General features: G+C 42.4%; 1 protein-coding gene across 8 annotated transcripts in view; it reads right to left on the bottom strand.

Annotated features, from left to right (window-relative positions):
• Positions 1 to 22849, bottom strand: part of DLGAP2 (DLG associated protein 2) — a 1392398-nt gene that overhangs the window by 251146 nt on the left and 1118403 nt on the right. For all 8 annotated transcript variants that reach the window (XM_082249548.1, XM_082249549.1, XM_082249547.1 and 5 more), the window contains one exon: positions 19890 to 20965. In XM_082249548.1, the coding sequence (XP_082105674.1) occupies positions 19890 to 20965 (1076 nt within the window). The remainder of the gene's footprint in view (positions 1 to 19889; positions 20966 to 22849) is intronic.

Below are 22849 nucleotides of genomic sequence, written 5' to 3'. Positions count from 1 at the left end.
GAAACACAAAATCATAAATTATAATAAATGACTATAAATAAGTTAAAGTATGTATGTATGTATGTATATATATATATATATATATATATATGTATTGTGACAGGAAGTCAGGTAAATCTGGGGATGTAGTCACAGAGAGGAGACACATTCCCACCTAGTTTGGAAAGTTCACCAATTACTATAGGGTGTCGGCTGCCAAAGGCAGCAGGAAGGTGTACAGAAGTTGAAAGGCCTTCAGCTGTTCGGAATGAGGAAATGAAGGCCTCTATAATTTGTCAAGAAGAAGTGTATGGATTGCTGCCTCCTGTCGCCGTGTGGGCTGGGAGAGGAGGACAGACAGATGTGTTCCTCCCGACGCTGAGGAAGCCTGGGAGAAGGACTGCTGCCTCCTGTCGCCGTGTGGGCTGGGAGAGGAGGACAGACAGATGTGTGCCTCCCGACGCTGAGGAAGCCTGGGAGAAGGACTGCTGCCTCCTGTCGCCGTGTGGGCTGGGAGAGGAGGACAGACAGATGTGTGCCCCCTGAAAGCTGTGTGAGCATGGGGAAGACCTCCTAAAGCGATGTGAAGCTGAGGAGGGTAACAAGTGTGAAGACTACTTGAAGTGAGGTCTTGGATCGGTTCTAGGTGAAAAGAAACCAATGGACATTTCCTGTGTGAAGGGGAAATTAACCAGTTGTGAAGACTTCTCAAAGGTGAGAAAACAAACTATTTCTATGTGGAAGAAATAAAGGAATGTTTGCCATATGAAGAGGGAAAGGGACATGTTCCATATGAAGAGTAAAGGGACCTGTTAAATGAACATGTGCTGTGTGAAGAGATAAAACATGGACTGTTGAGTATCCGCTGTAGGATAAGAAAGTCTGCCCAACAGTAGGTTGGGGACAGACTCTTAGGTAGGTTCCAGTGTGAGAAGGTAGCCGCCCACAGAGGCAAGGATTTATTTTGTCTTTTATTTTGCTGTTTTTGACGCTTGCAGTCTAGTGAAGAAAAAAATGCATTAATAAACCAAACTGTTGTTTGCAAGCACTTCTCGGCTATCTTCTTGTGAAAACGCACCCCCCCAAGGGGTCATCCACGCCTACCACCGAGCTAATCCCTCACATATGGTGGAGGTATGCATTGGGCAGAAGCAGAGAAGATCCTGAAAGAGAGAAAAACGTGTTTTAAAGAGACAGCGGTCTCAAAATTTTGATGAACTTTGTTGTGTCTGGTGCAAGGGACTGCACAAACTGTGTGTGCAGGAAAAGAGATCTTGCAAGAGAGAGAAAAACTACATGTGTTAAAGAGACAGTGGTCTGAAATTTTTTTGCTGGACTGTGAAAAATTTGTTTGTGAAGTTATTGAAGATGGGGCGATCAAAACGCCTGAAAAATGCAAAGATAGATGAAATGAGAGACCAGATTCTATGGATGGAGGGTATGTTACCGTCTAAACGAGCCCCATCCATGCCTAAAGAGAGTCTACTAAAGAGGAAGGTTGTTGTCCCTAGCAACACTGATGAAACTGTTATGGAGACGCAGTGTGCTCAGATGAAAAGTAAACTCAAAATGGGGGAGATGCTGAAACAGCTGAGCTTTGCAGCTCAACAAAAGGCTCACCAAGAGAGCATGGCAGGCTGGAAACAGAGACGCCAGCAGCCAATGGAGGCCATCGGTTTGGAGGAAACCGAGTATGTGTGCAGGGCTGAGTTGGATGCCTTGCAACGGAAAATGGAAGAAAAGGAACAAGCCTTGGAATTGCTTAAGATGGAGCATAGAAACTTGCAGGAAACGAATGAACTACTCAAGTCTCATGTGTCACAGTGGGAAGAAACCACTGCTCTTCTTTTGGTCGAGTTGCAAAAACGTCAAGACACTATAAAGGAGAAAGATACCATCCTCATGGAAAAGGAAATTGAAATTCAGACTTTGCAGGAGCAAAGTATGTGTGAAATGTTGGAGTTGCGTAATCAGCTGGAAAAAAGTCTTCAGTGTTTGGAAGCTACAAAAATAGACCTGCAGGGGGCGCAGGAACAGAATGTTGCTCTGAAAACTACATTGTCTCTCAGCGACAACGAGAAAAGTGAAAGAGAGGCTAAATTACTGAGTACTGTGTATGAGCTCACCACTTTGAGCAATGTAGTAGATGAATTACGTGCAGACTGTGAAAGTTGGAAAAGTGAAGCCCAACATGTCCAGCAGCAGTTAAAGGAGAAAGAAGCCTGTGTGGCAGAATTACATTCTTATTCCCAGATGCTAGCCAGTGAGGTGAAGGCTCTTATGCAGGGAAAAGGAGATTTGGAACCCAAGAGAAAAAAAATAGAGGCACAGCTGCAGGAATCGCAAGTCAAGGTGTCAGAAGGGGACCGAGTGTGTGCTAAGCTGTCAGAGAAGGCAAACCGACTGCAGGTTGAGTTGGACGATGTCACAAATCAGCTTTCTCAAGCAGACAGAAAATCTAGAGAAATTGCGGAAGATTTTTCTATCTTGGAATCGCAGCTGCAAGACACGCAGGAACTCTTACAGGAAGAGAGGTGTCAAAGGCTGAGTTTTAGCACAAAGCTCAAACAAATGGAAGATGAGAAAAATGGCTTCCTGGAAAAATTAAAAGAGGAGGAGGAAGCAAAGAAAAACCTATCAGAGCACGTCGCAACATTGCAAGCTCAGATAGCGGATATGAAAAAACGCATGGAAGAAAGCGTTGGTTCATTAGAGTGTGTTGAAGATGTGAAAAAGAAGTTTGATCAGATGCTTGGTGAGGAGAAGACTGTGTCTGCAAAATATGCAGAAGAACGCGACCGTGCAAAAACGGAGGCGCGTGATAACGAGAGCAAAGCCCTGTTCTTGGCTCGCTCCTTGGAGGAAGCTCTAGAGTGTAAGGTTGAACTAGAAAGAGTTAACCAACAGCTGTGTACAGAAATGGAAGATTTGGTCAGCTCCAAGGATGATGTTGTGAAAAGCGTTCAGGAGCTAGAAAAGTCTAAGCGAGCCTTAGAACAGCAAGTAGAAGAGATGAAGATTCCGTTGCAGGAACTGGAAGAGGAATTACAGGCAACAGAGGATCTGTCCCAAAGAGGGGATAGTGTGCCTGATGCAGTTTTTAGAAGGATCAGTGTTTTGGGGTCTGTCCTGAGTGAGCCTCAGAAATGTGATTACATGTTGTTTGAATCACCCCTTTGGAATAAACCGTTCCTTCAAAAACTTCAAGCATTGGAAAATGTATCATTAGAACTTCAGCAAACAAAGGAGCTGTGTAAGAAATGTGATGATTTCTCAGTTCAGGCTGAAAACCTAGTGGAGAAAACTAAAGCGGAGAAAACTAAAGCAAGTGATATAAATCTGGGAGAAAAAAGCAAACGCCACCTAGTGGAGAAAACTAAGGCTATTGGTGAAAACGTGAAGCAAATGAATAAGTGCCTTTCAGGGAATGTTTCCAAAATAGAACTGGTGAAAGACAGGTGGCAGAAGTTTGAGCGTGATCTTTAGATGCATTCCATGTGGAATTCAGATAGAGAAAAGGAACTAGGTGACCTTGAGCGGTCAAATAGTTCAGCAGAAAGTGCATTGAAGAAACCTGTAAAAGAATGTGTTGCAGTTCCATGCTTCTTCACTGATGCAGAGAGGAGGTCTATAATGGATACCACCCAGATCGCTGGGTTCAACTGTGTTGTTGCCTTTGACCCATATGTTGGTGGCCCGAACTTAACTTTACCCCAATTCCGAACCCCATTGAAGTCAATGGTGACCCAAACTTTTGAGCATTAAAATGGCTCTAAAAAAACATGGAAAGGGCTAGAGGGCTGCAAATTGCAGCAAAATCTTCTTAAGAGCATGGCAAGTGCTCTGCAAACAAATGTGGATAGGGAAATAACTTAAAATAACATAAAAAACATAAAAATAAAAAAGAATCTTCTTGATCTAGGAGGACGAGGCCCATATGGAGTAGAAGGTTGAGATGGCGGTGGATGTGGCGGTGTAGGTGGAAGCGGCGGTGGAGGAGGACGAGGTAGCCAACACTGGTTTTTGTTTTAAATTTTAAATTTCTTTTTAAATTAGGGTACACCCTAAAAGAGTGAGAAAGATCAAAAGTACAACAATGGCTGGGTAAGGCCGGTATACATGTCTATTCTGCACAAGGTACGGACAACTCCTGTGGGATCCATGCCTGGTTCATTTTAATGAACGTGAGCTTGTCCACATTGGCTCTGGACAGGCGGCTGCGCTTGTCTGTGATAACGCCCCCAGCCATGCTAAATACACGTTCAGGTAATACACTGGCTGCAGGACAAGCCAGCACCTCCTCCAAGGAATAAAGGGCAAGCTCAGGCCATGTGCCCAATTTGGAGACCCAGAAGTTGAAGGGGGCAGACCCATCATTCAGTATGTGTATAGTACGTAAGGAACGGTAAGGAACTGTATATGGTATATGGTAAGGAACTGTGGTTTCGGTGGGGGGGGGGGGCTTTTTTCCCCCTTCTGGGTTGAGCCTGGCCTTGGAAAAGGTATGTGTCCCTGGTTGTGGTCCGGGCTCTCACAAAGCTGTCTAAGTTCTGAGGCCCTCTGGTAGGGACGGGGCTGCACTGGTCTTGCCAGGGACTGGGATTCTGAAAAGGCTGTGGTGTATGTGCCCCTGGATTGGCAGTCCAGGGGTGCCATAATTCACGGTGGAGGGCAACACTGAGTATGGCACCAAGGACACTGCACTTCCTACAAACGTTTTTCACACCTGCCTCTAGGGCCAGGCCTTTTGTTCAGGAGTCAGGATCAGAGGAACTTTTCATTCCTGGCCGAAGGGCCTACCATAGTATTGCAGTAACCTTGCACTTCTTCACTATCCCTTTCCCCACTTTAATGTGTTGTGTATCTCACGTTTTGTGTTTTTTATTGTGGCGGTACACATTTTTTTTTTGCACAGCGTGATTAGTAGGGTGTAGGTCCTTGGGCCTGTCCCTGAAAGTCTTGGGAGGGGGTGGATATGGCCTTCTGGCTTGGTTCGCCCTCTCTCATAGGGTCTCTCTTTGGGAGAGCCCCACCTAGTGCTTGGGGTGGTCTGTTTCAGCAGACCTCCTAAAGAACGGGGCTGCCTGGTTTCCGCCAGGTCTGCCAGTGTAAGTACCCCAGTCCCTGTCAGAAGCCTTTGCGCCCCTGGGGATCAGGGTCAGGGACCATGTGTACACCCTGTGCACTTTTTGTATTTCACTTTTTTGGTGCGCACTTTTTTATGCACCCACCGGGTGATAGTCTGAGTGTGTTCACACACCACGGGGTTAAAAAAAAAACAGCTGGTGTTCCTGGTTGTTGTGGCGTGCCGACAAAGCTTTTCCACATTTCATACATGCTAACTCTGCCTTCTGAGGTGCTGGCGGTGCCCTGGCTGCGTTGGTGACCTCCTCTGCCTTTGCCTTGTGCTTCCACTGTGCCCCCGCTGTCAGGTGGGAATGCCACCAGCATAGCTTCTCGACCTTTTGGCTAAGATCAAGTGGAGTATCTGTTGTTATCAGTTATCTGGGTGCCACCCTCCTGTGAACATGGTTCCTCGTCCGCCGCCTCGTCATCCTCCAGAACTGTGCCCTTGCTGGACAATTGTGTACCTGGCGTTTGTGGGTGCAGGAACCCACCCTCGGAGCCACTTGTGAATGACTGCCCTGAAAGCCTTGGAAATGATCACTGCTCCGGAGGTGGTAGTGGAGTAGGATGAGGAAGCGGAGTAGGAGGAGTTAGCAACAGGAGTCAAACTGAAGCGCCCTGCAATCCTCGGTGGTGGAAGGAGATGAGCCAAACAAATTTAAAGGGTGTATCTCACAGTAGCATAATCAGCAAACGCTGCAAAATTATTAATTTTCAACTAAATGGGGGTTTATTGAATAGCAGAATAGAACAACAGTATCCAAAGGGTGTATCTCACACGTACAGATACAGACGAGGCCGCAATTTTATATCTTTCTTTCCCCTAAATGGGTGTTTGTTTATTGAATAGCAGAATAGAACAACAGTATCCAAAGGGTGTATCTCACATATACAGATACAAACTAGGCCGCAATTTAATATATTTATTTTCCCTAAATGGGTGTTTATTGAATAGCAGAAAAGAACAACAGTATCCAAAGGGTGTATCTCACACGTACAGATTAGGTACTAGGCCGCAATTTAATATTTTTTCCCTAAATGGGTTTTTATTGAAAAGCAGAATAGAACAACAGTATCCAACGGGTGTATCTCACAGTAAAACATGCAGACTAGGCCGTAATTTTTTTTCCCCTAAATGGGTTGTTATTGAAAAGCGGAATAGAACAGTATCCAACGGTGTATCTCACAGTAACATATGCAGACTAGGCCGGAATTTAATTTTTTTTCCCTAAATGGGTGTTTATTGAATAGCGGAATAGAACAACAGTATCCAAAGGGTGTATCTCACAGTAACGTATGAATGAAAATTTTTTATTTTTCCCTTAAATTGTTGATTTTTGAATAGCAGATTAGAACAGCAGTGTCTAAACACTGTCACTGTAAAATATGAAGGAAAACATTTTTTTTTTAAATCCATATTAAGCAGACACATATGCACTGAGCTTACATTACATGGCTGCTACATGCCGCACGCCGCCCACCTAACAGACTGATAAAAGTTTTTTTTTCTCCCTCCTCCTCACTAGGCTCAGGTCAGGGCAAAAAGATTGTGCACTGCACCCCCACACAATAAAATCGATGTAGATCGCTGTCTGATTAAAGAAGATTCTTCCTATTCTTTCCCTAAAAGCAATCTCCAGCCTGCCCCTACAATAATCTCCTATCTCTGCCTCAGCAGAATCAGGAACCTCTCCCTACAGTTTGAGCAGAGTGACGTGCGGCGCTATGTGACTCCAGCTTATATAGAGGCTGGGTCACATGCTGCACTGGCCAATCACAGCCATGCCATTAGTAGGCATGGCTGTGATGGCTTCTAAGGGCACACTAGTTAAACGCTTGTTGATTGGCTGCCCTGCAGCTGTTGAAACCGCGCCATTAAAACCTTGCCAAAACATTAAAACCGCGCCAAAACATTAAATAAAATTACCGAACAATAGACTGTATCCCGAATATACAGTAAAATGTTCGGGTCCTTGTCCGGGTACCGAACACCCAAAAGTCCGGTACGATCCCGAACAATACAGTCCGTGTTCGCTCAACGCCAATAGGCACTTATTTTTATTTTTTTGTGTTACATAGCTATACCTGTAATAGGGGCCAGCCTGAAGTGATCTTGCAGAACTTAATTTTCTGAGTAAAGTTAGACTTTAAGAATTAAGAGCTGAATATAAAACAGTGTAAATGTGGCCAGCAACAGGACATTTATACTGAGACAGAATTAGCAAAAAAAATCACTACAAAAAAAAAGTACAGGTAGATGTTTTATTACAAGAATTATTATACTGCAGATAATAAAGCAGTGTAAAATTGCTCAGCGGTAGGAGAATTAAAAAAAACAATGCTAAGCCAAAATTTACAAGAGAGAAAGAGGGCAGGCAAGGTTTTAAATAGGATAGTAAAACGCTACTATGTAAAGTTCTATAATTGGTGGTAGTTTAAATCTAGAGACTTACGTTAGGTGGCTGGCTTGATGCATAACACCAGCTATGTTTCCACAAGTAATGATCAAAAATAATACTAGAAAAGTGAAGCGCTACCTCTCCAAGTATCCTGACAACACAAATTATAAACCAAAGTAAAAAACAAGTTAACTATTTCCAGTGATACCAAGTAATACTGATACCTAAATTTACTGGGTTCCAGTACACAAAAGAAATACATGGCATGTCCCTAAAACAAAAGCCTTCTGTTTTAAAGGAAAGCAGTTTAACCTAAAATAAAGGCCCTATTAACATTTTATATATATATATATATATATATATATATATATATATATATATATACAGTATGTATTAAAACAGCACCCCCCCAATAGCACCCCCTTATCCAAAAGACCAAGACATGCCTTGCAGCCAAAAAATTTTATTGACAGGATAATAACGTGTCTGGTGATGTCTCTTCTTGCTTAGCCACCTGAGATGCTGGAGAGCTCCCTGTCTAAATATTAGATTATTATTCTTGCCATGTCTCTTGTTTTTGGTGAGCCTTGAACTCTTTGCTCCTTCCATGAACTTCCTGATTTAAGCCATGTCTTTGCGCTTCCTGTTTGCCAGATTATTGTGTTCTCTCCAGCAAATATCTTGCTCTTGTCACTCCTGCTGCCACCCATATCTCCACTGCCATTCGTTACCAACCTTTTTGATTATTTGGAGATTCAGATGTATCCTAATCCTCAAATTAAATAGTAACAAATTTTGTTGAAATTTGCTACATTTCGGTTCATATATTTATTTTCTAATGAATTCCAAATGTTCTGAAAAATAATTGACCGAAAAGCCAGTCGTCGCGTCCTTAACTACCAATGACTCATCCCCTTTCAGCAAGTTTTCCCAATGAGAGCTGAAATGTAAACAAAAGAATGCAGGCAATAGAAAATTCAGAAAAAAACAAAACAAAATCCATACCAAATACTTATCCAATCATTCAGCCCCGCAGGCCAGGAAAGGAGGGGATGAGCGAGCGGCTCCTCTCCTGAAACATACCAGACCACATGCCCTCAACATGGGGGCATGTTGAGGGCATGGGGGGTCTGCTTGTTGCAAAAGATTGGGGCGGGGGGTCTGCTTGTTGCAAAACATACTGATGGCATTAGTTACAGAGAATTTCTAAACTTCTGAATGTCTAGTGAGCACTGTTGGGGCCATAATCCAGAAGTGGAAAGAACATCATTTCATCATAAACCCACCACGATCAGGTGCTCCTCGCAAGGTTTCTGACAGAGGAGGTAAAAGGATTATCAGAAGATTTTTCCAAGAGCCAATGACCACTTGTCGAGAGCTTCACAAAGACCTGGATGTAGCAAGTACTATAAAGCACTCAACTGCCATGGCCTGTATGCACCCTCACCACACAAGACTCCATTGCTAAAGAGAATGCATGTTGAAGCTTGTGTAAAGTTTGCTGCACAACATTTAGACAAACCTGTGAAATACGTGGAGAATAGTCTGACCAGATGAGACCAAAATTAAACTCTTTGGATGCCATAATCCATGTTTGGCGGTCAAATGGCACTGAACATCACCCAAAAAACACCATACCAACAGTGAAGTTTGCAGGTGGGAACATAACGGTGTGGGGCTAGTTTTCAGCATACAGTACTGGCAAACTTCAGATCATTGAAGGAAGGATAAGTGGAAGAAAAATGTACCAAGACATTCTTGAAAAAAATCTGCAGCCATCTACCAGGATGATGAGGATGAAACAAAGGTGGACATTTCAGCAAGACAATGATCCCAAACAAACCAAAAAGGCCAAGGAAACTCTCAATTGGTTTAAAAGAATGGTCCAGCCAATCACCTGACTTGAATCCAATAGAAAATCCATGGAAAGAACTAAAGATAGAAGAGGCCCACAGAACTTTCAAAATTTGAAGACGGTTTGTGTGGAAGAATGAGCCAAAAATCAAACCTGAGCAATGCATGTGACTAGTTTCTCCATAGAGGAGGCATCTGGAAGCTGCCATTACCAACAAAGGATTTTGTACAAAGTATTAAATACATTTATAAAATTAGAAAAAACAAAAAAAAAAACATTTTTTTCATAGTTTAAACCATAATTTAACCACTTCAATACAGGGCACTTTTCCCCCTTCCCGCCCAGGCCAATTTTCAGCTTTTAGTGCTGTTGCATTTTGAATGACAATTGTGCAGTCATGCAACACTGTACCTAAACCAAATTTATGTCATTTTTTTCCCATAAATAGAGCTTTCTTTTGGTGGTATTTGATCACCGCAAGGTTTTTTTCTTTTTTGCTACACAACTAAAAAAATGACCAAAACGTTTGAAAAAAAAAGTTTTTTTGTTTATGTTATAAAATTTTGTAAACCGATATGTTTTTTCCTGCACAGATGAAAAATGATGAGGCCGCACTGACAGGCACTGATGAGGAGGCACTGATGGGGTGGCACTAATATGCAGCACTGATAGGTGGCACTGATATGCAGCATTGGTGGGCACTGATAGCTGGCACTGATGGGCACTGATAGCTGGCACTGATGGGCACTGATAGGTGGCACTGATGGGCACTGATAGGCAGCACTGATGGGCACTGATAGGCAGCACTGGTGGGCAATAATGGGCACTGGTGGGTGGTACTGATAGATGGTAATGATGGGCACTGGTGGGCAGCACTGATGGGGAGGGCACTGGCGGGCTCCCTGAGCCCTGATTGCCATCCCTGGTGGCCATAGTGGGCATCCCTGGGGTCATGGGTGGGCATCCCTGAGGTCATGGGTGGGCATCCCTGGTGGCTCTAGTGGTACCCCCCCAAGGGTCTGCACTGGTAATCAATGCGCTGATTACCAGCACAGACCCCCCCTGTCAGGAGAGCCACAGATCGGCTCTCCTCTATTCGTGCCTGTCAGGCACGAACTGAGGAAAGCTGATCAACGGCTCTTCTTATTTACTCTGTGACCAGCTGTGATTGGACACAGCTGGTCACATGGTAAAGAGCCTACGTTAGTCAGAATGACTCACCGCAGCACCGATCGCCACTCTGCGCGTCCCCCGGGGGGCGCGCAGATCGCATTACCCTGCACGCCATCATATGATGGCGTGTCAGGATAACACAACCACCTTCCCGCCACCAATCGCCTAAAGGGCGGGCGGGAAGTGGTTAAACTGAATGGGTTGCTTTACAAAGTAAGGATTTTTAGCAAATTGTCAATTTTACCCACTTTCCGCTTGGGCTATGGCCGATAGATGACTACAGCATGGGATTCCAGTAATGGGAGGACTTGGCTGATTACAGAGCAGGGTAAAGGACCAATCACAGTGCTCCTTTACCACGTGATCAACTGTCAGCCAATGACAGCTGACCACGGAAGTTAACAGAAGCTGATTATCAGCTTTTTTTCCTCCTCACACTGACAGCAGGAGGAGAAATGAAGAAAGCCGCTAACTGGCTTCTGTTACAGGGACATCACCAGTACTGCTAATCAGTGCCAACCAGTGTTGCCAATCAGTGCCCACCAGTGCTGTCAACCAGTGCCCACCAGTGCTGCTAATCAGTGCCCACCAGTGCTGCCAGTCAGTGCCCACCAGTGCCACCTACCAGTGCCATTCAGTTCTGCCAATTAGTGCACATCATTGCCTCATCATCAATGTCACCTATCAATGCTGCCTTGCAGTGCCACCTACCAGTGGCTATCAGTGCCAATCAGTGCCCCTATCAGTGCGGCCTATCAGTGCTGCCTATCAGTGCCCTTCAGTGCTGCCTATCAGAGCCCATCAGTGCCACCTATCAGTGCCCATCATTGCCACATATCAGTGCCCATCAGTGCAGCCTCATCAGTGCCCACTAGTGCCGCCCCATCAGTGCAGCCTCATCAGTGCCGCCTCATCAGTGCCTATCAGTGCTTATAAGGACAGCCTATTAGTGCCCATCGGTGAAGGAAAAAAATTAGCTGCTTGCAAAATTTTATAACAAACTATGAAAAATGTTTTTTTTTTCAAAATTTTCAGTCTCTTTCTGTTTCTTAGCAAAAAATAAAAAAACCTAGTGGTGAATAAATACCGCCAAAAAAAAAGATCTATTTATATGAAAAAAAATGATAAAAAATTGTGTACAGTTTTGCATGGCCACACAATTGTCCTTCAAAGTGTGACAGTGCTGAAAGCAAAAAATTTACCTCAGCAGGAAGGGGGTATAAGGGGCCCAGTAAGCAAGTAGTTGAAATAAGTTTCCTGCACTTAGACCAGGCACTTTGATAAAGGCACTTAAAGAACAAAGGACTTCATTTACAAAAGGAACTTGCATGCGATATTTAGATGTCCAGACACATTTTGCCTAAATATCGTATGTGACCCTGTAACTGTCAATTCACCATACCGGTTTGTGGTATTTACCACAAAATGCTGAAAATGCTCAGTAAATACTATATAAAAAGGCGCTAAACTCCATTCACAGAAGGAAACTAATTATTAGATACATGCAGTAATTAGGTAGTGATCGAGGCATGTGGTATTGATGGAATGTGTACTGGCTGTTAAGGAGCGGACGCCGAGTCCTTATCAACCGATGAGTCATCAGCTGTCAGCAGAATTCCCCGCTGACAGCTGAATGTAAATAAATAATAATAATTGGTGGCAATGAAAAAGACAGAAAAGAATGGCATGGGGAAATCCCCCCCCCCCCCTCCCCCCGCAATCCATGCCAAGCCCTTTGGGTCTGGTATGGATTTTGAGAGGAACTTCAACGCTAATTTTTTTTATTTTTTTAAATAGTGTGGGGTGCCCCCCAAAATCCATACCAGACCTTTATTCGAGCATGCAGCCTAGCAGGTCAGGAAAGGGAGGGATAAGTGAGTGCCCCCCTCCTGGACCATACCAGGCCACATGCCCTTGAAATGTTCCCCCCAAAGCACCTTGTCCCAATGTTGATAGGGATAAGGGCCTCTTCCGCACAACCCTGGCTGCTGGTCATTGGGGTCTGCAGGCAGGAGGCTTATCGGAATCTGGAAGCTCCCTTTAACAAGGGGGCCCCCCAGATCCCTGCCCCACCCATGTGAACATAGTACTCCTGCTCATTCACAAAAAAAAAAGTGTAGTGTAAAAAAAGACAGTTGGTCGGTTTTTGACAAATCCTTTATTAAAAAAAAAACAACTTATGAAAGAAAAAAAAAATCAAACATCAAAGAAAATATACTCCAATGTAGATCGATCATCAATCACAATGCTTGCCACCACCACCGACACCCCCCCCCCCAAAAAAAAAGTTCCGCTCCTGATGAAGGCTCCCTCCATCTGAAAGTTCTTAAATAACCAAGCGGCGGTGCCACCTGGTGACATCACCAGGCAGCCCCATCCCCGTGTGATGTCACTGACTTGGCTACAGCCAGGCATTAAATTGTTGCATGTTTTCACTACTAAAATACTGCATGACTTCATAAAATAACTCATGCGGTATTTTAGTAGTGTTTTTTTGTGAATGCCAAAAAACCTTTTGAAAAATATTGAGTGGTATTTTACCACATTTCTTAAGGTGCTCCATACTATTTGTGAATGGAGCACACTATCTACAAACAGTGTTTCTGACAGACAGCAGTGGGACTTCTATTCTCATTCAACTCCCCTTTTCCCAGTCTGATCTCTCCACCCTGCAACATGATCTTTCTACCTCTCCTTCACCTTTCATGTCTTCACTTGCGGCTTATATTTACAGTGTGCGTAATATATATATATATATATATATATATATATATCCCCATAGTTGATTTACTAAAAGGAAAATGGCCAATCAGGTTCTAACTTCAGCTAGTTCAATTAAGCTTTGACAAAAAAAAAAAAACCCTGAAAGCTGATTTCTATGCCGAGCTGCACTCTCCAGTTTTAGTAAATCAACCCCACTGTGTATCAATCTTACCCTTAAATTATTCCTGAACTCCTCATCCCCTGTTAATTCCTAACCCACACGCTAACATAACTTCCAGAACGCTGGGACATGTGCACTCATTTTACTACATTTTACTTCCTTCATCCTGTTTCTTCTTACTTCTGCCGATAATTCACCCAGTCCCGGCCTTCTGTTATCTAATCTTCACCCCCCACACCCAGCATTCTTCTACCTCTAACAGGAACTGCAATACACACACTCTAGGTTCTATTTCCCTGCTTCCAAGAACCAGCTCCCCCCACCCCTTCTCATATGCCCTCTGGAATCCCTGTTTGGCCTGTAACAAGTTCTCCTTTAGTCATCACCTTTTAATTTCTACCTAATTGCTGTTACTAAAATCTAGCTTTAGGAATCTGCTTCTGCCTCTCAAGCTGCCCTTTCCCCTCTTTTAAGCTCACTAGATCTGTCTTTTTTTCCCAATTTCAATTAGGGTTTCTTTGAGTTTTCATGGTGCTGGACTGGTAACACACTTCCTTCTCTGTCTGGCTACTCTACTTTCTCTCCTCTGAAATACCCACTATCATTCTTGGTGACTTTAACATCCCTGTTAATGCTAACACCCTTGCTACCACTTATCTTCTCAAACCAACCTCAACCTTTGACACAATGTATACACACTCTGATTCACGCTAATGCAATCATCTTGATCTTGTATGCTCCCTCCTCTGCACTTCCTGCAACCTCTGCAATATCCCTTTCTTCTCTCTGATCACAACCTTATCAGTTTCATGCTCAGCCTATCTTCGACCTCCAAATCCTTAAACCAGCAAACAGTTACCCATTAGAGATGGGCCGAATTACCCCCGGTTTGGTTTGTGGCAGTACCATCGAACACTACAAATGTTCAGAATCGAATAACGAACCACATTGAAGTCTATTAGACCCGAACTGGAAAAACAAAAAAGTGACTATTTTGAAGGCTTATATTATTATTATTATTATACAGGATTTATATAGCGCCAACAGTTTGCGCAGCGCTTAACAAAATGAAGGCAGACATTACAGTTACACTACAATTTGGAACAAAAGGAATAAGAGGGCCCTGCTCGTTAGATGCAAGTAATTGGGCATACAAAAAGTATGAGGGTTCAGGTACTACCCTGGGGGACATGTATCAATGGAAAAAAAGTTTGTAAAGAACATAATTTTTAAATGGGCAGTGATTTACTGATGCTTAACCACTTCCACCCCACCCACAATACATATACTGCGGCACTCTGCTGCTGCTGGGCAAAGCGACGTACCGCTATGCCGCTCGCTCAGGCGCCTGTGGGGGGCGAGCGCGTGCCGCCGCCGGCGCGCCTCCACCCCCGCTCATTCCCTGGGGAGCCAGTGCATGTGACCGGCGGCTCCAATGCCCACTGGCCACTCGCGATCTCCTGCAGCAGAGGGAGAAAGACAGACGGCTGATGTTAACAGGATCGTATGTCTTTGTGATGATCTCACAAGCCACGCCCCCTCACAGTTAGAATCACGCCCCTAGGGACACACTTAACCCCTTGATCACCAGTAAAGTTAACCCCATCCCTGCCAGTGTCATTTTTACAGTAACCGTGCATATTTATAGCACTGATTACTGTAGTAATGTCACTTGTACCCCCAAAAGTGTCAAAAATGTCAGTTAGGGGTCCCATATGTCCGCCGCAATGTCGCAGTCCTGCCAAAAAAAAAAATGCTAGTTAAAAAAAAAACAATAAAAATGAGTAAACACAATAACTTTTGCGCAAACCAATCAAAATATGCTTATTGCGATTATTTTTACTAAAAATATGTAGCAGAAAACAAATTGGCCTAAAATGTTAAAAAAAATTAGATTTTTACATTTTTTTTGAGAATTTCATATAAAAAATGTGAAAAATATTGTTATTTTTTTCAAAATTGACGCTCTTTTTTTGTTTATAGAGCAAAAAATAAAAATCGCACAGGTGATCAAATACCACCAAAAGAAAGCTCTGTTTGTGGGAAAAAAAGGACGTCAATTTTAACTGGGTACAGCGTCGCAGAATTGTCCGTTAAAGTCACGCAGTGCCGGATTGCAAAATAGGGCCTGGTCATTGAGCAGCCAAATCCTCCGGGGCCAAAGTGGTTAAAGTGAAACCATAAAAATGAGAAATAACAGTAAAAATGAAAAAATCCTTTAAATATAGTGCCTGTAAAGTGTCACATATGTACCATGTAGGCATGTATAGAACATGCTGTAGCAATAATGGAATTTATAAAGCCAAAAAAATTACATTTTCCATTCAAGCTTTCTTTATTTTATAAACAACGGCTTGGGTAGCCAGTTTGTATGATGAGGCCACAATTTAGTGCACTCGAAACAAGATTAGAGATTTTTGGGATAAATTCTGGTGTCTCTTTCACAGACTTTGGATAGAAGTAACAGGTACGGAAAACGTTGGCTTTGGGTGTTGGTGGTGCCTTCATACCATAACCCTATAGAGGTACTCTTGTTGAAAGAAAGAATTGACCTTGCTGTCAAAAATTTAAATAATATGCTCCTGTCAAGCAGGTGTAGAAAAATTGGTCTTTGGGTGTTAGTGGTGGACAAGGAGTCAGAATAAGCTATTCTGGTAGCTGCGGTTGACCGCGCACTAGTCTCCGCTTTGGTAATGGAGGATGAGGAGAATGAGGTAGGTTTAGTAAGCCAGTCCAACACCTCATCTGCATGCTGTGATTGGATAGCATGGGCAACATCACTAAACAGAGAAAGTGATGCCCTGCCTGAGGACAGACCAAGTCCACCTTTGCCTGTGGACACAGACGCTGCTGGCCCCCTCACAGTGCCATGGGAACATCTGCCTCTCCTTGTTGGCCTCCCAGACATGATTGGGGGAGGGGGGGATTATTAACAAAACGTAATAAAGATGGGGAATGTGTACGCGGATGCACCTTAATCAATGGAAAGTGGTGTTTGGTGCACTTTAACTTGAGTACTTACTACCAAGACCCACTCCACTAGCACACTACAATATACTGCAGTAAAACTGCACTGATGCACTGAACTATATCGCTGTAAACATGCACTAACGCACTGAAATTTACTGCGGTAAACCTGCAATAACGCGCTGAAATATATTGCATTTACCGTGCACTAACCCACTGCAATTTACTTCGGTAAACCTGCACTAACGCACTGAAATATATTGCGTTAATTGTGCAGTAACACACTGCAATATGCTACGGTAAACCTTCGATAACACACTGCAAAATACTGCGATTAACGTACTGAAATATACTGTAGGGAACCTGCCCTGACCAAATAAAATTACACTAAATTAAAAATGAATGGTCGCACTACTCTCACACTGTACTATCGCAAGATTCACACTAAAGTAAAAATTAACGGTCCCCCTACACTCACACTGCACTATCACTAGATTCACACTAAAGTGACACTAAAGTAAAAATGAATGGTCAAACTACACTCAGCGTGCACTATCACTAGATTCACACTTAACTGATATCCTATACTCACAATAGAATCTCAATAGCACACTAGAGCACACTAACTTCCTAGTAGCACAGTCCTGTTCTATCTCTCTCCACACCTATATCACATTGCAAATGGCCGCAATGGGATGAATATTTTTGTAGTATGAGGTGGGACTAAGAGCAATGAGCCATGATTTGATAGAGTCATCATCACAGTGTCCAATGGCTCTGACAGTAATATGTGCTCTGATTGGGCAAAGCTTTTATTGCTTCAGCCAATCAGGGCTTCCAATGCACAATGCGGCGGCGCAGTGCATTGTGGTCAATCGCCGGGCCAAACAAATGGTCGAACACCCCGATAATTCACATGTTTGTCGAAGAGGCAAACAGCCAATGTTCAGCCCCAACACATGCTGGGGCCGCACTGTTCGCCCAACTCTATTATCAATAGGAACTTTCACCACTCAACCCTTTTTTTCTTAATTCTGCTGCTGATGACCTCTATGACAATATTTCCCCTGTGTCCTTCTCTGCCCTGGCCACTTTGATCTACAACATGTCACTCTCTACCTCATTGGACACACTGGCTCCCCTCAATACACACAGTATCAGGCCCTAACTCCTGCATGTTTGACAAAAATAAGTCACCAGAAATCTCAAACAACATAACTGCACTCTTGAGCGAGGAAGGCATAAAAGTGGGTTCTTAAAAGATTTTGCCTTATAAAAGATAGTCTGCTAGTCTGCTATATTATAATATATATATATATATATATGCATCTATAATCTCCATGTTGTGTAACAGACCTATTTAATCACTTTCGTTAACAACCTCTCAACCAGCCCTTGCCAACTCTTCTACATTTAACTCTTCTTCTTTCTCCACTGCTCCCACCAACTATTTAATTCAGTGTCCAGAACATAAAAAGTAGATGCAATTTGTGATCACCACTGGCCAGTCATCTCCACCAATAAACATACTATCTCTAGCACCACATTCAACACTCTTTGACCCATCACTACAGAGGAAGTTACCAAACTTGTTTTCAGACTCCCACCTCACCAACTGCTCCCTAGAACCTATTCCCACACAACTACTCCGGTCACTCTCTTGATCCCTGGATGAACTTGAGTACAACTAGCACTGTGATTATTGGCAGTGGCTATAGCTGCTAGCAAAAATCACTGTGTCCTCCCAGCAGTGACTGCTCCCTGCGTCCCTGGTGGAAGAAAACCTTAGCTCCTCGGGGGAATCAAGCAATTTTCTTTCAGGAAAGAAAATCACAAAATCTATGGCTTGCTTTACTCTAATAAGTCTACCATGCCAATTCTGGACTGCTTTTTTGGGTTTACTTTTACTCGCAGCTGACCATCGTAGTAGTGGAGGCTTAGCCTAGGTACTATTGTCCATATTTTGCAGGAAAGACATGGCTACTCTCCAAATATACCCACAAAGTATAAGTTGTAAAATACTGGTGCAACTCCCGAAAAATAAAAGGCTATATATAAATATTTTCTATATATTTGGTATAGATTGGTCACTTGATTGATAAATACATAGAACAAGAAAACGAATGACATAAAACTAAACAGCCAATATGAATAAAAAATACAGCTAGCATGTGTCCCTTTAACTAACACTACAACAATAACATCAGCAGTTTTACATTAAGAGATCTTCAAATGAAGATATGAAGGTATGATGATATAAAGGCAAACTAACAAAATAATTCTAGAAACAGGATATTTCTAAGAGAAAAACAACAAGCAAAACATACATTTCATAAGTTTACATATACAGTATGTAAATACAATTATTAAAATTCCATATAAGTTTTAATATGTTATTACAATATTTAAAATCCATTGTCAATGTTTTAAATCTAAAGTTTCCATTAAAAAATGGAGACTGAAATTGGTTCAAATCAACACACATTACACAGATATAGTCCGCTGTTGTCACCATCAGAAAACCTCACACTGAGAAAATGCCATGCAACCATCCTGGAGAGCATACATTTAGCCAGGAGGTAGCTGCAAGAGACTACAAGATGTGGGGAGCACTGAGACACAGCAAGGGAGGAAAAAAGGTGAAAACAAATATTTTTCTTTTTTTATTAAATGGCAATTGTTTATGGCACACAGTGCTGTAGCAAACTAAATGTGATAGGGGTTACATTTACTTCAGTTCAGTACTATTTCAGAAGTTTAAAAAATGGTCATACACAATATTCCAGAGAAAAAAAAGACAGTTCATGTCAGTCACATTAACCTAGAGAATTCTGTACACACTTCCTGGTTACCTTGATATTGGGGACAAATCTAATCACTGGGAATACAACAATCCTTATTGTGTCCTGAAGATAAGATCAAAGATACATGCTGGCACAACAACAAATGGTGCTTAAACCTAAAAAGGTAACTTTGATACCAACAGCAAGAAAAATTACCATAATAAAGCCTAGTACGCAAGGGCCGAATGTTGGGCGGCATCGGCTGGTTCAATAGAAACATGGCGGCATTCGGTCTGTGTGTACGGCAGCTGTTCGGCCAGCTTCTGTCAAGGGGTCATGACTGATAAAGGTCTGCCGACCAGCTCCTGATCAGTGCGGAGTGTTCTGGCAGCAGAGCCTTCCCCCTATCAGAACACAATAGCACAGAACCTGAACTTATTCAACCCACTAGGTTGAATAAAAAAAACAAAAAACATGAGTAGTGTGTACTGGGCTTTCAAGATGTTTGCTTGGAACATAAACAATGCACGCTTGGCTAAAAAAATTATGTATCTTTTAACAAAAATATTTTGATATAAAGGACTTTTATAAGCAAAATTGCTCTATGGTTGTATTTTCTCTTGTATATGGTTAACCCTAATGAAAGTTCATTTGTGATTTCTAGCATTAATCTCTGCATCATATTGGTATACAAGGATGAGATTGATTATAGTTTGTCTTACCTGAAGGTAATGGCATGGTCTTAGGGAGGATTTGATTTCCTGATGGACAAGAGGTTTATCCAAATTTAGTGATGATTTCCGATAGGCTTCTTTTGCTTGACTAACAGTAAGTGTTGACCAAGAACTTCTCTTCATATATTTACCTTCAGGTGTCATTGAAAGTCCTTCACAAGCTGAGCATTTCATGTCATTGCTACTCTTAGAAGTCTTAAGGGAAAGATCTCCAAAATGCCCCTGCAGAGATTCAGGATAGCAATGGGATATGTGATCTACATGATGCCTATTCATTACACTAGGTGTTCTATAAGTGCTATCACTATCCAGATTATCATCTGAACTCCACCATCCTGTCATCCCAGATTTATGCTTGTTGTCAGGTTTCCGATCCTTACTTTTACTCCTTTTACTATGTTTTGAGTAATGGCCATGATGGTGATCATCACTGCGACTTTCTCCTTTTGTCCCATTAACATTACCTTTTGATGACCCTTCTAAAGAGTGAGACTTAGTAAAAAGTTTTTGCACAGAATGAACAAGATGACGTATTCTCCCTGGACTTTCTGTTCGCTGTTCTGTAGCAGTGGATGTCTTCTGGTATTGTAAAGTATGAAATCCATCTCTATGCAAAGGAAGCTGTTTTTCAAATTGATCCAATAAGTTTGCTGGGATTCGGTTTATTTTACTACTGTTTGTATGTGGGACAGCACAGTCGTCTCGGGTTTCGAAATGGGAACTATAGTGCATTCTTGGAAAAGTGCTACTTGACATATGATCACTCATCATTACAGGCATCATCATGCATTCTGAGTGGATTGAACTCCGCGGAGAACATCGGTGGTGATCCATCGGACAGCTCTCCGTTGGGCTAAGTAAATATGATTGCCTAGGTTCTTGTCCATGGTGCCCATGGTCATGTACATGTTCACAATCCTCAGGGGACGCTAGGCCACAAGTATGGCCAGCGCATAGCTGTGATTGATTCCGACTACCAGATAATCCTTTCATATTCCTAAGGGTAGGAGAGTATTTTTCTTCATTGAAATGCTGGGTAGGTGACCATGAGTATTGCTGTTGATCTGGAAAGAAAAACATTGTAAGTTTGATTTTAACTGAATAACATCTATGAGGATATCTGAGTCTATGATAAGATTTATATTATATATAACATTCTAGGGTTGTGAGACTTTAAGGAGCCCTTCATTTGCTCTTGTGAGTCTTCCTCCCTGGTTCTATCTTTACAATCTGAAAACCCCCCATTTATTTTGTTGATCTTTCATTATTTTTTTCTTCTGACCCTGCCCTCTGCTGCCATTATTGCCTAAACAACAATGTCCTGCTCTCCCAATCGGTGCAAGATAAACAGTAGCTGGTGGGCAGAGCGAGTGCATATGATCATAGGCCCACTGTTTGAGTACTGGAAGATCCAAGTACATACAGTTCAATGAGAGCACCAAACAATTATCCAAGATTGCAATATCTTCACTGATAAAAATTGGTTCATAGTTTAAAACATCCCATGCATTTTTGGAGCCAAACAGACTCAACCTTTATCATAGCTTTAAGATTTTATCACAGTTTCAGAAGGGCAAGTTAAGCTAGTGTTTATGATGAGCACAGCAAATGACCTGGACTGTCTGCCTTCCTGCCTGAACCTGAAAGAGGAAGGCCGATCACAATGACATAGTTTGACCAAGATGGTGGATCCGGGCTGTCACACCTGTGCAGCAGACTGCAGCAAGACAAAGCTGAATCCACTGGGCAGTTGAGTATGTGCATTAAGAACACTGCATGAGAGGTAAGTGGGAGTAAAAATAGACAGGGTGAAGGAAAGTTACTCCAAGTGGGTACAGGATATAGGGCAAGTTACGCATGAAGAGTGTCTTAAAGCGCTACAAATAATACCTACGATGTTGATATCGCCCTCCCTTAAGACTCACTCAGTTATTCCTATTACATAGGGTATATTGAACTCCTTAGGATTGTTTTGCATTTCCCACTGAGACTTTTTTTTGTATAGGTGCAGCTCAAAGGAGGATGATTGTATTCACAGGTTCTGGCGGTGCCCAAATATGGTCAGCTAGTGGCTAGAAATGTTTAATATCGGTAACCTTGCATTTAACATTGACTGTTCTCTAAGGTACAGATGGTTATCATGGGAATTTTAGAGCTTCCTTTGGATGGCCCTCACCTGGAACTAGCAGTATTATGAAAATTGGGTTTGGCCAGGAAAACAATAGCACAAAATTAGCTATAAACCCCCTACTAGATGATTCTGGATAGACAAGGTGAACTCCCTCATACACTTAGAAAGTTTAACCTATAGCCACAGAACTACCGCTTAAGCCCCGTAACCCTCTGGGTTGAATGAAGAAAAACTCATAGAGTATACAAGGCTTAAACAATTTGAGATGGCATGGATGGCTTAATGACTCTACTCTTGCACCCTCTGCTTTAGTCATGCACAGACTCTTTGGCGATTATAGCCCTCAGGGTAGATAGATGAACTGCACTTCCTAATTTCCTATAATTATTACTACTCTTATACATGATTGGTAATACTATGAAAACTCAGACCACAGCTATTTTATTGATAAAATTACAGTATTTTATTTCATGTATCTCTGAGTGAAAAATAAAACACTCATCTTAAGTATTTATATTGTGTATTATAATGCTTTACTTCAAGGCTATGTTTTTTACACAACATGCCTGCACTTTTTTGTTCTGTACTTGTTCTTTATTTTCTCTTAAAAACATGAAAAATCTGAATTACTTTGTTCTTCTCAAATAAACTTTTGATGAAAAAAAGGTTGCAAGACTTAGTTATGCATTTTTACCTAGTTAGTCACTATACAAAGAATTTTCCACTAAGCCATACTTGTATAAGCAGATGGGACATTTCACCTTCCCTGCTGCCTGTGACACCAATATCTGTTGTTGAGAAATCTGGTGAAGACCAC

This window comes from Pelophylax lessonae (genome assembly GCF_965119305.1).
Source record: "Pelophylax lessonae genome assembly, chromosome: 3".
Lineage (NCBI taxonomy): Eukaryota > Metazoa > Chordata > Amphibia > Anura > Ranidae > Pelophylax > Pelophylax lessonae.
This window is presented reverse-complemented; position numbering and strand designations above follow the sequence as displayed.